Here is a 17578-nt window from a genome sequence, read left to right as displayed (position 1 = left end):
GAGGAAGGCTGAATCCTCGCAGATATCACTGGCCATCTTGCAACACGTGGCAACAGAGTTTGGTCTTCATGGAAGTAACTTTGAGTCGGACTCTTTACGGCCTTGTAACTGTTAAGCTTCTACCCCAAATAATCTTTATAAAAGCCAACAGTTCTGGTAGTTTCCATCAGCAACCCTTCTGGCTAATACAGACATGTTGGGAAATTTTTGGCCATTGTTTCCTCAAATATCTTTCTGCCCCTTTTGCCTTCTCTTCTCATTCTGGGACAGCAATGACATGTATGTTTGCCCACTTTGTGCTTTCATCAAATCACTGAGACCCCGATCAAATTTTTCCATTCATTTTTCTGTTTTCCTGTAAGATTTCTATTGTCCTGTCTTCTAGTTCTGATTCTTCTGCCTGTTCAATCTCCTGTTGCATGCCTCTAGTGCATATTTTAATCTCCGTTATTGTGCTGTTCATCCCATAATTTCTGTTCTGTTTAAACTTTCAAATTACTTTTTATGCTCACACATTGTCTTAATACCTCTTAGCTCTATATCCATATTTTCTTTTATCTCCTTGAACTTATTTAGATGTTTGTTCTATTTTTTATTAGGTTTCCAAATTGTGTCTCCTCTGAAGTTTTAATCAGTTCCCTTGACTGAGCCATATATTCCTGTTTAATATGGCTTGTGAGTTTTTGCTGCTGTCGGGGTATGTAATTATTTTGATGTGTTAACTTTGAATGTTCTTCTTTCTTCACTAGGGTTTTATTTTTGATGCTTGGTTGAACTTACTTTGGACCTTCAGAGTAGGCAAGTTAAGTGGTTCAGATTGTCTCAGCTCTTCTTCATCTGATTCTTGCCCTGGATATGAGGTAAAATTTTTAAGATTGTACTTTTTGTGCAATTGTTACCCCTCTAGGAGTAAACTTCCTTTCCTCTGTTCCTTCTCCGGGAATCTTGAACTGTTCTGTTTTGTTTGTTTGCTTCTGTTTTTTTTAAAAAACATTCCTTTCATTACCGATAGCTGCTTTTGCCTGAAGGGCAAATTTTGGGATGAGGGTCAGTTGGGAAAGGAATTTCCCAAGTCAGTATTTCCCAGCCAAAACAGTGCCAGGGACCCAGAAAGAGAAAGTACACCAGCTCCAATGTCCCTTGGGGAGGGGATCAGGAAGGACACCAAAGGCCTCTGTTCTCCAAAGCTGTGTTTTCCTAGCCTACCCAGCAGATGCTGTCCTTTAGCAAACTGTTCCCCACAGCCCTGAGAAAGTACTGTGTCTTTAAATCTCTACCACCTCTACCCTTATGTGGTTCAAGCAATGGCTGTCACTGCCTTTGTATGAGGAGTGTTCAAATAGTTACTCAGATCCAGGACCCAGCCAAACAAATCTGCTAATCCAAAGCCACAATCAGTGTTCAGTGCTGCTCACTCCTGTTATTGGGGAAGAGCTGCCTTTCAGCACACTATTCACCACAGCCCAGAGGAGGCACTGTGTCTCCTCCACCCCTGCCAGGGCGGGGTTTAAACAATGGCTGCCATAGCCTTTATCTGGAGGAGGTTGAAACAGTAGCTCAAGTTAGGACCCAGCAATTGTAACTCATTAATCAAAAGCTGTCAGGAAGGAGATGTGGCTTACGTGATTGGGCTTCTATCATGAGAGGACCCAGGTTTGATCTCTGGGGCCTCCTGGGTAAAAGGGATGCCTGCACAATGAGCCAAGTGTCTGTGCAGTGACCCACATGCCAAGCCAGTGCCCATGTGACAAGCCATGAAGCAAGATGATAATGCAACAAAAAGAGGGAAGGGGAGAATCAAGGTGAGATGCAACAGAAACCAAGAACTGAGGTGGTACAAGTGACAGGGAACCTCTCTCCACATCTGAGGTCCCCAGGATCGAATACCAATGAATCCTAGAGGAGAAAATGAGAAAAGACAAAAAGAGAAATATACACAGAAGATCACATAGTGAATGAACACAGACAGGAAAAACAGCAGGGTAGGGGCAGGGGGTAGGGGGAAAAAAAAGCCATAAGAGCTTAGCCATACCCACCCTTGTTGTTGGGGAAGAGGATATTTATGTCCCTTTCTGTCAGAAGAACCTAGCCAGGAACTGCACTCCAAGGCAGTCTGCTGTGAGAGTGAGGGATGGGCACTAGCAGTCACTGCAGAGAGAGAGCTACCCACTGTCCTTTACTGTAGCTTATCAGTCTCTTCTTTCAGCTCTTCCCTGGATAGTGTACAGTGTTATTCTGGCTACCGGAGCCCCTGCACAGTTGTCTGAGACAGTTCTTGCCTGTTTAATAGCTATTTTGGAGAAAGTACTGAGTTCTGGAGCTCCCTACTCTACCATCTTCCCCAGAAGACACCAAATGTTCTTAATGGAAAATCCAGAATGGAGAATCTTTTCCAGAAGGTTTTCCATTTATTTTGTCTAGAACCATCAGAGAAATCACTATCTATGGTAGCTACAGCCTTATGAATAGTATTTTTTAAATAAAAAGACTTGAAAATCAAAATGACTCCTTGATCCATGGGATGCTGAATGAGTGTTTTGTTAGCAAGCATGAAAACAACATTAATCTTGCTGTACATCTCCGTCTCATGGATGACCAGGTGCATTGTCAGACCAGTCATATTTTGAAAGGAATCTTTTTTTTTTTTTTCTGAAAAGTTGGTCTCAACAGTGGGCTAAAAATATTCACAATACCATGTTGTAAATAGTTGTGCTCTCATCCAGGGTTTATTCTTCCATTTATAAAAGCACAGGCAGAGTTCTTAAGTGCCCTAGGACGTTTAGAATGGTAAATGAGCATTGGCTTCAACTTCAAGTCACCAGCTGCATTAACCACTAACAAGAGAGTCAGCCTATCCGATGAAACTTTGAAGCCAGGCATTGACTTCTCCTCTGTAGCTATGAAAGTCCTAGATGGCATCTTCTTCCAATAGAAGGCTTTTACATCTACAATTAAAAACATGTTGTTCAGTGAAGCACCTTCATCGACTGTCTTAGCTAGAACTTCTGGATAACTTGCTGCAGCTTCTAACTTGCATAAGCACTTGCAAGTTATGTTATAGAAATGGCTTCTTTCCTTAAACCTCATAACCCAACCTCTGCTAAGTTTAAACTCTTCTTTTACAGCTTACTCATCTCTTTCTGATTTCTCCCCTTTGCTAGGAAAGTCCTAGATGGCATCTTCTTCTAGTTGAAGACTGTTTTGTCTACATGGAAAATCTATTATCTATTGTAGCCACCTTCATCAATTATCTTAGCTAGATCTTTTGTATAAATTGCTAGTTTCTACATCAGCTTGCTATTCCAGCTTGCATTTTTATGTTACGGAGATGGTTTCTTTCTTTAAACCCCAATGAACCAACCTCTGCTAGCTTCGAATCTTTCTTTTGAAAAGCTTCCTCACCTCTCAGTCCTCATAGAATTGAAGAGAGTTAAAGGCTCGCTCGGGATTAAGCATTGGCTTATGGCAACGTTTGGCAGGTTTGATCTTTTATATAGACCACTAAAACTTTCTTCCTATCAGCAATAAGGCTGCTTTGCTTTCTTATTCATTTGTTCACCAATGTAGCAGTTTTAATTTCCTCCAACAACTTTTTCTTTGCATTCACAACTTGGCTAATTGTTTGCCACAAGAGGCCTACCTTTCTGCCTATTTTCAACTTGCCTTCCTACTAAACTAGCTTTTGATTTAAAGTGAGAGAGGTCTAAACCTTCCTTTCACTTGAACACTTAGAGGCCATTATAGGGTATTAATTGGCCTAATTCCAACAGTATTGTATCTTAGATAATAGAGATGCCTGAGGAGAGAGAAGAGAGATGGAGGAATGGCCAGTTGGTGGAACATTCAGAGCACACACATTTATCGATTAAGTTCACTGTCGTATACAGGTGTAGTCTGTGCCACCCTAAAACAATGACAACAGTAACATCAAGATCACTGATTCACTGATCACATATCACCATAACAGATACAATAATTATGACAAAGTTTGAAATATTCCAAGAATTACCAAAATAGGTCACAGAAGCACAAAGTGAGCACATACTCTTGGAAAAATGGTGCAGAAAGATTTATTAAACACAGGGTTGCCACAAACCTCCAATTTGTGAAAAACGTTATTTGTGAAGCACATTAAAATAAAGTGCAATAAAAACAAGGTATGTGTCTATTGTCAAATGTGTTTATGTCAGTCAACACATTTTCAATCATGATGAAACAGATTTTTTTGAAAAAAAAATTTCAAGTGTCCTTCAGACAGTAAAGAACAGTAGTAGAACACTAAGCTGTCCAAAGATAGTACAATACTGCTTTTAGGTAGAAATTGTAAAGATGATGGTAAGTTAAAACTTTTGTTAGTAAGTATTCCCAAAATGCCAGGGCCCTTAAGGTAATGTTAAAGAGAGCACTGCCTGTTTTACGATGTTCAAATCATAAAGCCTGCATGTATAGGCTGAAACTAGACTTCACCATTCATTAAACATATGAAAAAGAAAATCTTGCAAAGAAGACCATTCTGGTAACAGATGATGCTCATATACATATCTTTCTGGTCATGTTGATTTTGGGGATAATATTCAAGTGGTCTTGTTTCCTAATTAAATATCATTATCACAGCCTATGGATAAAAGTCATCAGATCCTTCTATGCATACTGGTGAATCAATATCTGGTGTGGGACGCTGATGAACTTGACATTTCTTTGATAAGGAAGTATGACAGAGCTTTGGTAAGAAAATATTCTAATTCAAATGCGGTTGAAAAGAGGCATCATGACAAACAATGAATGGAGTATGAAAGAAATTAGCTTTTTTCTCATCCCCTAATTTCCAGGAGTTACAGGAAATGATGGCGATAAAGTCTTAGATCTTGCTTAAAAGGTTGGATTTAATGAAGTAACAGTATACGTCTTAAAGAACTGCTAGCATCACATAGTAAAGGGCTCACAACTGAGAAATCTTATAACTTGATGCTCTTTGTTAGTGAAAAGAGTCACAAATACTTGACAAGAAATCTTTCTAAGGAATTTTTGATCATAGAGATAAACTGTTGTTACAAGTCAGTTTGATCATGACATGAGCAGACTCATCACAGTAAAAATGCAACTGCTAGCAAAGTTTTGGGTAACCAAGAGCCAAAAGCTGCAAGCGAAGGGACTTAAAAGTTCATCCATATTGAGTTTTGTTTTCTTCCCATTGCTTTGTCTACAGCTTCAGCTGATGGATCAGAGCTGGTTCTATGGATTCAGACATGGATGGACTTCAGGCATTTATTATTTCACTCACATCCTCCCGAATTTACTTTGGCTTACTTTTAGTCACCACCAAATAGCAAGAGTAACTAAAGCCTCTATCTCTTTTCTTACTATCAAACTTCACTCAGGCAACTTCATAATTCACTAAATTAAACATTTTTTAAACAGTCTTGCTTGATTATTTTGCTAAGTGCTATTTCAATATTAATTATCTTACATTATTTTATTATTTACATTACTGTACATGTTTCTTGGTCAAGTTATTTAATGGCTATACCTTTGTATGTAAAAGGAACAGAAACAAGTTCTAAATCCTCTTCTTGCTTTAAAACACTATAATTTTCAATTATAAGGAAAACAAATACTCTGTAAAAAAGAGGAATGGGAACAATAATTACCTACCACATAACCTACATGTAATTTTTCAAACTGATATATCTTTAACTCTTGAAATGTTCCTCTACTATGATACTGTATAGTTTGTCATCTCAACCTTTTTAAGTCTTTGCCCAGATGTCACCTATTCCTTGAAGGCTTTTCTGACTACTCTCTATAAAACTGAAATCACCACCTCATCCTGCCATCCACATGCTTCTCTCCCCACTTTGCTTCAATAGCACTTACCTACTATATATTCACATATATCCAGCGTATGTGTAAATGTGTGAGTGCATGAGCATGTGTGGGATACACCTTCAATCATAAAATATATAATTTATTTGTTTATTGCAGATCTTCCCTCATTGGAACATAAAAATCCGTAAGGACAGGGATATTTTTTGTCTTTTGTTTTCTGGAACGGTGCCTGACATGAAGTCTGAACTTAAAAGATGTTTGTTGAATGATGAATTGCCCTAATCATGAATCATTGTTTTATAAAGCTCAGTAGGCTAGTCCTGCTTGAGGAAAAGAAAACTTAAATTAGTAGCATTCTATAAAAGAACACAGGTTATGACACAGTTGGTGAGTATATCATGAGTTACTCCAGAAAAACAGGAAAATAATATAATAAGAATTTGTTAAAATTCAATAAATTTAATACTCAACAGTTATATAGTACATATTGGGTTCTGCTATTTCATTTGAAAGTACTTCTTATTTAGTACTTTGGTTATCGAATATTTTGAATATAGAATATTTTGGGTAGCATATATAGATTTTTGCTTATAGTGGACATAGGCTCACTTCACTGTCTGCCATATTAGAGACAAAAGCATAGGGAAGAAATATTACCCAAGGGGGGAAAAAAAAATAGGGCCCAAAATAGAATTCTATTTCTTCTGAGAACCAGGTCAGTGCTCTTACCTCTTATCTACTAGATTATATATTCTCAACTGAAATAGACTATGCAAAAAAATGATTTAAATAAACTCCTAAAGAATTATATATAAATAAAAGAACCATTTCTTCTAATTTTAAAACTTCCTTAAAGGGAATTAGGTCACGTGCAAAGCCATTCAAAGAATAATTCAATGATACTAAACATTTCTAAAGAACACAGAATTGCTTATATTTTTGTGGGTTTTTTTGTTTGTTTTTGGCTGATCCCTGGAACATCTTAAAATTTTGGCACTTGCCTCTCCCCTCAAGGACTAACCAACGATTTTTTTTTTAATGGTCTAGCACACCATGGCTCTGAGTCCCATTTTTAAAAAATGTGGGCAGGCAATTGTGGTTTTAAAGCTAAGTGCTATTACAATATTAATTACCTTAATAGTTTTGTGAAAGATTTAAATTCACTCAATTAGTACCCGGTACTAACATAAATATGGTAGTCAGGGGCAGTGCATTTAAACAGGTAATACTTGGGGATATGAAAGCTTGAGCAGTGCTCACTGATGGAAAAAGAATTCCAGATAAAGGTAGCAATAACAAGCATAAAGGCCCTGAGATGGGAATAAGATTGTTACATTTGAGAAATAGCAAAAATCCACTGACGCTGCAAGAAAATAAGCAAAATGAGCAATAAGAGATGCCATTAAAGAGAACATACAACTAGATCATACAGAGTCCTGAACAGATTTTATTCAAAGTGCCATGCAAAACCACTGGAAGTTTTTGGGCAGAGGAAAGATGATCTGGCTTATGCTTTAGAAAAATTGTTTTTGTCTTCTGTTTAGACAAAAAGGACTGGTGGGGAGGGGAAAGTAGAAGTAGAGAGACCCAGTTAGGAGGCTCTTTAGTAGTATAAGCCAGAGCCAATGTTCCCTTGGATTAGGGCACCAAGAATGGAAATGAGACATGGTGAGATTTAGAATTTGAAGGTAGAGCCAATACGACTTCATAAGGGGTTGGATGTAGGATGTGAAAGACAATGAAGAATTAAGAAAGGCTCCTAGCTTTTGCCTCTGACCAGCTAGGTCAACAGTGGTACTTTTTACTAAGATGGAAAAATCTGGGGAAAGGAAAGGCTTCAGGTTTAAAACCAAGTGTTCTGTTTTAGGCAGGTTATTATGAGATGCCTATTTGACATTCTAGTGAAGTAGTCCTCAGTTATCTCCTCTACTGTCACTCACTTGATGGCCCCACCCAGTCTTAAAGATTTAATTATTACGTGTGTGCTAATGACACTTAAATATTATATCTAATCCTGACTTTTCTTCCAGTTTGACAAGATTTGGGAGGTGGTAAAGTTTTAAGAATAACCATGGTGGCTGGAACGGAGTGAAAAAGGGTCAATGGAAATGAAGAGGTCAAAAAACTGAGAGGCCAGTGTGTTGGATGTGTCAGCTGAATAGATTCTGAAGTCACTAGGAACAATGATGGGACTACCCTTTGGAAGGAAGAAAGTGAAAATGCTGGTAGAGGTTTGTAACATGGTAATGTAGACAGAATAGTTTGACGGTGTATACTTCAGAAATGCTTGGGGTTTTGGGGTTTTAAGGGCAAATAATTAATTGGGAAGCAACTATGAAGATCTTGGCGGTTGTCTGCTAAATTTATTGCCCCTGTGGTACATAAAGCAAACAATTAAAAACAGCCACCAAATGAGAGGGATATAGGAGAAGCACCCTTCATGGAAAGATAGGTTTCAATTACAGCAATAAAATAAAAGAAACATTCAGAGAAAAGTCTGTGGACATATGGGATTTTGCTGATGAAAGACTACAAGGTTACAGAAGGCAAAGTAAAAAAGATTTAGGTTCTTAGAGATGGGAAAGGAACTGGGTCAAATTAGAGGTTGAAAGAGGCACTAGAAGATAAGAATTTGGGTGGTGATGAATGACCCAGAAGGTCTCCTTCAAATCCTAATACAGATGGTGTTGCAGGGAAAGGTTGATCGTACCAGAAATGGATAGGTTTTGAACAATTCAGATAAATGAAATTAAATCTTAAATCTAGTTGTAATTTTAGTTGTGCTTTTAACATTTACTTAATATATTCCAAGTATATGGTAAAACAAACAAGAACAAAACACAGCTCATAATGGTTAGTGAATTATTTTATGGCTCTGACATATAGCTCCTTGAGAGTCTCAAAAGAGAAAGACATATAAAGAGAAATTTGATGTATAACCAAAATGATAGTACAAAGGCACACTTGCATTAAAAAACCTTTAGGGCCTAAGTGAATCATGACCAATTTACACAGGCACATAGATGTGGGCATTTACAAAAAGTAATTTATTAAAGAGTAACACTCTCTGATCGTATGAAATAAAATATTTTATCATCAGTTAAAACTCAAATTAGTTGGTCAAAGGTGAATATGGACGTTAGCATTTACTGTATGCCATAATATGAAGTTTAAAATTTAAGATTTTGAAAGAAACACTGTTTTCATTCCCTGTTTTCAGAAAAAGCATGGAAAATGATATATACAAGGTGACTGTTATTTATATGTAACTTTTATATAAAATTTGGCTATCAATTAATTAAAGGGGAAAGCCTTGGTTAATAGGAACTTTAACTAACTGCATCAAATAAATCACTGAGATCTTTGAAAAGAGAAGGCCAGGATCATAGTTACCTGAATTCTAAATGTGTGTGGGAATAAAAGATAAAGTAAAATCATACTATGTTTTAAAGAAGATAGGTTTCCTTTTATTATGTATTTTAAAGTATGACTCATTCATTTACTATGTGCATACTATTTCACCCAATTTAGACAAGTCATGTAGTTGTCTTTAATCTAAAAATAAAAGAGACATTGTCCTGAATCATAAACCATGACTTATACTGCTTCAGGTGATCAAAGAATGTGAAGCTAAAAGCCAAAATAATTTAGTATACATTTCATGTGGACAGCTTTGGAAAAGGCATTTTTTATCTGTATGCCTATGTTTAGTCACATTAAAAACAATTTATTGTAATAAACCTACCACACTAATGAAAGATGTTAATGTGGGAAACTGTGGGACGGTATCTGGGAATCTCCTGTATTTTTTATGTAATCTAAAGCTTCTTTAAAAATTTAAAAAATTTAAAAAATCTGATTAATATTCAAACTGTACACAGTAATGCACATAGGTACAAAGTTGGGAAAGGTAACCTATATACACACATGTAAAATAATTTACATCTTCAAACAGAACAAATGAGATACTAATACTAATTTAGAGAAACTGAACCTAGAATACAGTTTATTTCAGTACTCATTCATTCAAGAAATATTTGAGGGCCTAAGATATGACAGATACTATTCTTGATAGAATAACCAAAACAAAGTTCCTGGTATCACGGAGCTTTCATTATATTAAATAATTTGTTTTAGGGTTAACCTTTAGAAGGAAATAAATTGGGAAAAATTTCTAAAGTAAAGAACATACAAAAGTAGTTAAGCATCCCCAACCCCAATTCCATTTATTCAACCCTGATAGGAGTATCTCTGTCTAGCTTTTAATTACATGGGCTCACACTAATTGCATTTTATGTAGTAAGTTTCTTTCATTCCCTGGAAAGTCCAATGCCAATGAGCATTCCAATAATCTATTATTAGACATTATAAGAATTATGAACTAAAATTGTTCATAGCTCATAAAAAGAAAACACAGAACATTTCTCTAATCTGCCTAATTCAATTAAAATAATCCTAATCCTAGGCTGCTAAACAGTGAATTTTTCCTCCTCGGTACTTAAAAGAATCTAGGTATTTCTCACAATGAACAACTTTCATCTTTTATATTTCTTATTGACAGCTTAAATGTACATTAAATAGAACTAAAAGACATGCTATTTAACTACTTGGTGCTTCATTGTCCTACTTCATAACACTGTTTTGGGATTAAACGAGTTAAGGCAAAAACAAACAAATAAAAAGGGCTTAGTGATCAATCATACTTTGAGAATATTAGCCATCATCATTTTAGACAGTAAATTCTCAGTAATATTAGTTTATATTTATCATTACCATCATCCCTAAACCCAGAAGTTGGCAAAGGCAAAAATACCAAGCTACTATAAGAATATTAAAAGATTTTTTTGTCTTGGTAAGATGACCAACATACACATGTTCCTCAAACTAAGCAACAGAGTTAGAGCATCAATAATACTAATTTTACCATTATCCACAATTCCTAAAAGTGGCTGAATGTGGAGGAATTTTCAGGAATCAAATAAAAGCATCACTAACAAGAAGCTTTATAAACATTTTATTTGCTATTCCAAAGACTAGGATATTTCCCATCTTTAAAAACATGATATATTTCTTGCAATTCATTTCAAGGTAGTGCTAACTGATGAATAATTTTTAAAAGCAAACAAAGGAGTTAAGACCATTTAAAAGGTAATATTACTATCTTCTAACCTGGTCCTAATCAGACTATACTGGAAATCTCTAACATGAGCCTATTCCAAGAAAAATAAAAACAAATAAAAAAGCAAACCCAAATAAACACACAAGCAGAAAATCCCTTACATTTAATTAAATCTGGAAAGTGATGATGGACTACAATGAAAGAATTAGCAAAGATAAGACCTAAAGTAAAGCCAAATATGGAAACAAATATTTAATGAAAAACCTCATGATCCTTCAAAGGATCTTGAAGAAAACCAAGAACTTTCCAAATGGAGAGGTCACTAAATATCCATGAACACTCACCCAACCATTCGTAGCAGACCTCTTGGAGACCCAGATGCTTGAATCAGCTGAAATAGTACCAAGTTTTTACTGATTACTCTTAATAGGGCAATGGAGCACAGGTTTACTCCATACTATCAAAAATTAAAATTAATATTGATAACTCTAGTTACTACCTTTACAAATAACTTAAAGAAGAAACTGAGTAATGAGTTCCCAAGTGAATAAAACTATGTGCATGTGTGCAAATGTATATATTTTCTCCTGTTCTCAGAATAACATGTCTGATAGCATAATCTGTCCTATAAATGTAATATACTGGTAGAATAAAAATGTCTAAATAAGTATAAAATTCTTAAAGAAAACATGTAATATACTTTAATTTTAATTCAGATTAATAATTTTGAAAGAAGCTTTCTTTCTTTAAAAATAATGTGAATATTTCAACATTAAGTACCACAATTCATTCAGTAATACACAGGAAAATATTTTCAGTTCCCTGAACTTAAAAAGGTATAGTTCTAGGGAGTGACTGTAGCTCAGTGGCTGAGTGCCTACTTCCCTTATATGAGGTCCTGGGTCCAATGCCTGGTACCTTGTATTAAAAAAAAAAAAAGCATGGTTCTTTACTTTAGGCCCTTTAACTACACTAATGCTTCCTTTAATCAGAGGATTTTCATATTTCTATACATAAAATAATTTGTAATACTTAAGATTAAACAAAAGACTCCTTTCTCAAAGGCAGGACTATTTCAACAATAGTAAGCATCAAACCCTGAAAATTAACATCAATATAAAATATCTGATGGTACTAATTCTAAACAGGAGCAAAGCAGGATCAACACCCAGATGAGAATGTGGCAATATGTTTTATTCCATCTCAAGAAGCTGGGTAGGATAAATTCACCACTCCAACCCCAACCTAATCTCCTTCGACTTACTCTGAAGATCCATTTGGTAAAAATTAAGACACTCTACGACTATAAGAATGGCTAAAAACAAAAAACTGAAGATTCTATATTTCTATATTTTTCCCAAATAACTAATACATAAAAACTACTTCTGTGTGTCAAATAAGGAAGTGAAACAATCCCAACTTAGTTTGAATAGCTTAGACAAGACGTAAAACGTACACTGACTTTCTAATGTTAAATAAGCATATTGCTATGAAATTAAACATTAAAATAGCAAGCCAGCAAATATGCTCCAACCTGACTGATAAATGACTTAACTGCTGCATTTCTAACATAGCTTTGCAATATAATATATGCATCACTTATTGTAAATGAAAGAATCTTTGAAGTCTTGAGAACAGGAACAAAATAAGGGAGATTGAGCATGCATAATTTTTAAAGGTGCCTAGAGGAGACAAGGAAAATGTATGATAACATAAGTTAGGGAGAAATTTGGAAACAGAATAAAGAAAAGTAGTGACTACTAAAAGACTAGCACTACAGTGACTGAGAGTACTATTATTCCTAAAATATGAAGTGTAATTAAGGGTAAAAATAGAAATCACCTGGAACAAAATACAGATAGACATTTAAAATATTTCTGTGTGAGAAAAATCCAAACATTTTAGATCTCTATGTCAAATATTAAATGACAAAGCATGTCAATATTACCTTTCTTTCGAAAGAGTGCATTTAGGTAATTTTCTGCTTGGCATTCAATCTTATCAGTGTTGGACTGGCCCTGAGATGATAGTTCCTCCGTTGGTGTTGACTGTGAAGAATCAAGAGATGGTATACAATCCTAAAATTACACACACACACACACATACACACATAAAAACATAACAAAACACTTTTTATTCATTCACAGAATTCCATTTAAAAAGGGCAAAGAAATTACTTCTCTAAATGCTAATTTGCCCTACATTTTAAATAAAACAAATTATATAAAGAGAACATAAGATTAGTGACAGGGTCAGGAAAAAAGAAATTTAACTCTGATAGAGGGCCCAATTAGTTTTATTCCGTGGCATAACTATAGTCAAAGGGAAGAGCAGATCAAAATATACTGCTGAATAAATTCAGTATATGACATGGCAGTAATGTAATCTTTTCAGAAGGTTTTAAGAAGCAGATATGTTTATCCACTAATCTGACCAAAATGGATGCAAGTTTTCAAGTTCTTATTTGTTCTCAGCCCATCTCCCAACAGTGTATAAGGAATTAGGATTTCCAACCATACAAAAATATGCTGCTTATGTAGTTTATACCCGATATACATTAGATACTTAATATTTAATCATTTATATAGGAGATAATTATGATATCCAACAGATTTCAAGAGTTAGTGAAAGGCTAAAAAACAGTAGCACACTATCCCCTACTAAATTATTCCCAAGAAATCAGACATCAAGGTGGCCTTAGACCAAACTAGGCCTTCAAGCTCACCCTAGACTATACCCAAATACAGAACAGACCTGACCTGAACTTTGAGACAGGAAAATTCAAGAAAGAATGGGAAATAAGCAAAAGAGATGAGTTTTCTCAGATTTTCACCTGAAAGTTAAGGTAAATGACTTCCAACATGACCCTTTAAAATATTAATCTCATTACCAAAATCAAGTATTTAACTTCCACTGTAAGTGACAATATTAGGAATAACTTAAATGAAAAAAAAAAAGAATTGTTTTACAATTATGAAATTCGGTTTAGACATAATTTCATAGCATTACAACTTACACTGACTGTTTCTCTCTGTAGGTTACAAAATGAACATTTTTCATCCATAGACCAGTCAGTCAGCTCTTCTGGTTCACAGTCTTTAAAAAAGGGAAAAATAGTAATTAAATTCACTAAATTTATTGAAACAAACTAAAATACTGCTCTCTGCAGCAATGGTTTATATAAAAATAAAACTATTCATAGTCAAGGAGGATTCCTAACTTTAAAATTAAAGTCATGACATCCAGAAAAGAAATAAACAGAAAATACTATAAAGAGAATAATTTGGCAATATTGTGGGACAAAGTAGCAAGAACAATAAACTGATTTTAAAGTAATTTTCAACAACAGGGTTTAAAGTATCCTCTAGCTTTGTGAAAGATACAATACAATTTACCATTGGCCATTAATTTTATTTTTTTATTTTAGCTCTGAAAGAAATCCTGACAAGGAGAGAGGAGCAGATGTGGCTTAAGCAGTTGAGTGCCTGCTTCCCACATGGGAGATCCCAGGTAGGTTCAGTCCCTGATGCCTCCTGAAAAAAACAAAAACCAAACAAGCTAAAACAAAACAAAACAAAACAAAAACAACAAGATTACAAAAGAAAAATCCAACTCAGGGGAGCTGATGTGGCTCAGTGGTTGAGTACCAGCTTCTCATACAAGGCCCCAGGATCATTCCCTGGCCCCAGTACCATTTAAAAAAAAAAAAAAAAAAAAAAAAGAACAAGGAGATATGTGGAGGAAAGGAATAAATTTTATATAATACAAAAGGTAAAATAAAATCAGAGTACTGGAGGGAAGCACCAGAAAAACCAAAGATTTGAGAAAATGAAATACTGCCATGAAAACAAGTAGAAATTCATTGCTAATAAATTAGATTAGATTTTTATTACATTTGTTTAAAGTTTTTGTTACAGGAATGAAGAAAAAAATACAGATAGATAGTAAGCTATATTATTCAACACAAAATGGATATTTCCATAAGAACATTTGTTCTTTATAATACAACTGTTTAAATATATTCGTTTCTGGAAGAAGTTTCTACTGAAGCAATTTTAGGAAATGTATAATAATATTGTCAAGCTAACTATAGTGGGTATAAACCAGGAGTTCTTAACCAGGGGTCCATGAGCTTGAACTGATATTTAAAAAACATTACCCTTGTGGGGACGAGTTGGTGTGGGTGTGTATATTTATTAAATAATACACAATATAGTGTGGAATTAATAAGGGGTCCATTGTTTTTGCCTAACTGGTAAAGGGGTCTGTGGAACGAAAAAGGTTAAGAATATCCCTGGTATAGACAGTGATTTTCAAATTTAATCCTTGCAGGAGAAATTCTCTCAATTTCTTTTCTCAAACAAATTCATATGTGGAACCTCAAATACATAAGAAAATGCACCATGCGAAGGCTAATTACGATCAAGGCAGGATTGTCAGTTATTAATTTTATTTTAATCCCAAGCAATCTCACATGTATTTTATAAGGTTAGTTTGCAAATGACAGATAATTTGGACTAAATATCTATATATAATCTATATAATTACAAACAGTCCTGTAAAATGATGAAACAGAAAGTTATACAGATTGCTCCTTCCAACAGGAAAACTAGAGCTGGAAAAAGAGATGGGAATTAACTAAGTGGTAAAACTGGAACTAGAATTAGAATGGACATTTAAACCAACTACAGGAGTGCCAGAGGAAGCAAGAGTCTGCTAAAGTTCAGTTTTTAAAAGTGAAATGAGAAACCAATCAGCTGCCCCTTTACTCATTACAGTCTCAGTGGCTATGGAGAAGCAGCCCAGATTCTGGGAATGGCCAAGGTAGGCAGAGGAAACTTCATCCTCTAAAATCTGGGGTAGAGAATAGAGGTCAGTCTGGGGGATCCCTGAGGGACCTCAGTTTCAGTCCTCGGAGCTTGTGGCTTCTGGCTTAGCAGCAGCAGGACATAAAGAGTCAGTATACCTTCTTTGGCTGTTTTTCCCTTTTTCTTCTGTGACTGTGTGTTTCCTGGTATGGCAGACTGTTGAAGGTCCAGCACTGACACTGGCCTATTTGGCCCTCTGGGCGGCAGTGGCTTCTGGTCTTCCACAAATCCTTGAGCATCCACTGGAAGGTTCTGAGCCAATGCACCTTTATTTCATTAGTTTTGTTTGTTTTGTAAGTGGATATTTCTTGGTCTGGTAGATCCATGAAGACCTAGCTAGCCTCAGTTTTATTCCTCTTGGCAACAGTGGTTTCTGGCTCCATGCCAGCACCGATCAGGACCTTCTTTTCTTTCTTATGGTTTTTTCTTTCTCAAGTTGTTTGGTCTGTGGGCCTAGGACCTGGTTTCAGCCCTCTCAGCAGCAATAGCTTCCAACCTTACATACTTGGACAACTGAAAAAGCCGAAACTCCTCTTTCTTTTATTGCACTTTTTAAAAACTTTCATAGTTGGCTGGTTTCCTTCCGCCCCCCCCCCCGCCCCCGCCCTGTTTTTTATGTTTTCTAGTAAAGCATATCCCAAAAAGGATGATCTCGGACACTGGAAGAGGTTTCAGTTTCAATAGCAGCAGTTTCTGGCTTCCTACTGGCACACGAGATATCTGGAGAGTGTCCAACTTCTCTTTCCTTGTTTTTTTTCATTTTAAAAAATGTATTTAATTAGAGAAGTTGTAGGTTTATTAAAAACACATATAAAAAAAAGACCCCATAAACCGACTCTCCCATTATCAACACTTTGCATTAATGTGATACCTTTGTTATAATTGATAAGAGAATATTATAACTAGACTATAAACTATATACTTTATAGTTTACATTAGGAGAAATTTTTTCCCCATATAACATTCTATTTTCCCATATAACACCTTGCATTAGTGTGGTACATTTGTTATAATTCATGAAAGAACATTTTTAAATTGAATTATTAAGTATAGCCCATCACTAATATTGTACAAGACTATGTTTTTTATTTTTGAATTTTTATTCTACAACCTAAAATCTCTCCTTTTAACCGTATTCACAAATATAATTCAGTGCTGTCAACTATACTCACAAAATTGTGCTACCACCATCACTATCCATTTCTAAAATGTTACATTCAAAATAGAAATTCTGTACAAATTAAAAATTAACTCCCCACTCCTTACCCAAAATCCAGCCTCTGGTAACCTATATTCTAGACTCTAACTCGTTAGATTGCTTATTCTAATTATTTCATATCAAACAAACAGTATTTGTCCTTTTGTGTCTTGTGTCTAGACTATTTCACTCAACATAATGTCTTCAAGGTTCATCCACATTGTTGTATAAACCAGAACTTAATTCCTGAATAATATTCCATTATATGTATATATATTTTATTTATCCCTTCATTGGTTGATAGACACTTGGGTTGCATGCACCTTTTGGCAATTGTGAAAAATGCCATTATGAACACAGGTGTGCAAATATCTGTTTGAGTCCCAGTTTTTAATTCTTTTGGGAATTTAGCTAGGAGAAGGTAATATGGTTATTCTACACTTAGCTTTCTAAGAAACAGCCAAACTGTCTTCCACAGCAGCTGCACCATTTTATACATTCACCAGCAATGAAGGAGTGTTACCATTTTCCACATTTCTGTAACACTTTAAATTAAAAAAAAAAAAA

The 17578-nt window shown here is 35.2% G+C and overlaps 1 protein-coding gene across 6 annotated transcripts in view; it reads right to left on the bottom strand.

Moving 5' to 3' along the window:
- Positions 1–17578, bottom strand: part of LCORL (ligand dependent nuclear receptor corepressor like) — a 181217-nt gene that overhangs the window by 91636 nt on the left and 72003 nt on the right. For 5 of the 6 annotated variants that reach the window (XM_071217163.1, XM_058300459.2, XM_058300494.2 and 2 more), the window contains 2 exons: positions 13962–14041; positions 12894–13023 (listed from right to left, as the gene is read on the bottom strand). In XM_071217163.1, the coding sequence (XP_071073264.1) occupies positions 12894–13023; positions 13962–14041 (210 nt within the window). The remainder of the gene's footprint in view (positions 1–12893; positions 13024–13961; positions 14042–17578) is intronic. The other variant, XM_058300479.2, reaches the window with a different exon arrangement.

Source organism: Dasypus novemcinctus, chromosome 1 (genome assembly GCF_030445035.2).
Source record: "Dasypus novemcinctus isolate mDasNov1 chromosome 1, mDasNov1.1.hap2, whole genome shotgun sequence".
NCBI classification, from domain to species: domain Eukaryota; kingdom Metazoa; phylum Chordata; class Mammalia; order Cingulata; family Dasypodidae; genus Dasypus; species Dasypus novemcinctus.
The sequence above is the reverse complement of the archived record's forward strand: the minus strand, read 5'-3'. Positions and strand labels throughout refer to the sequence as shown.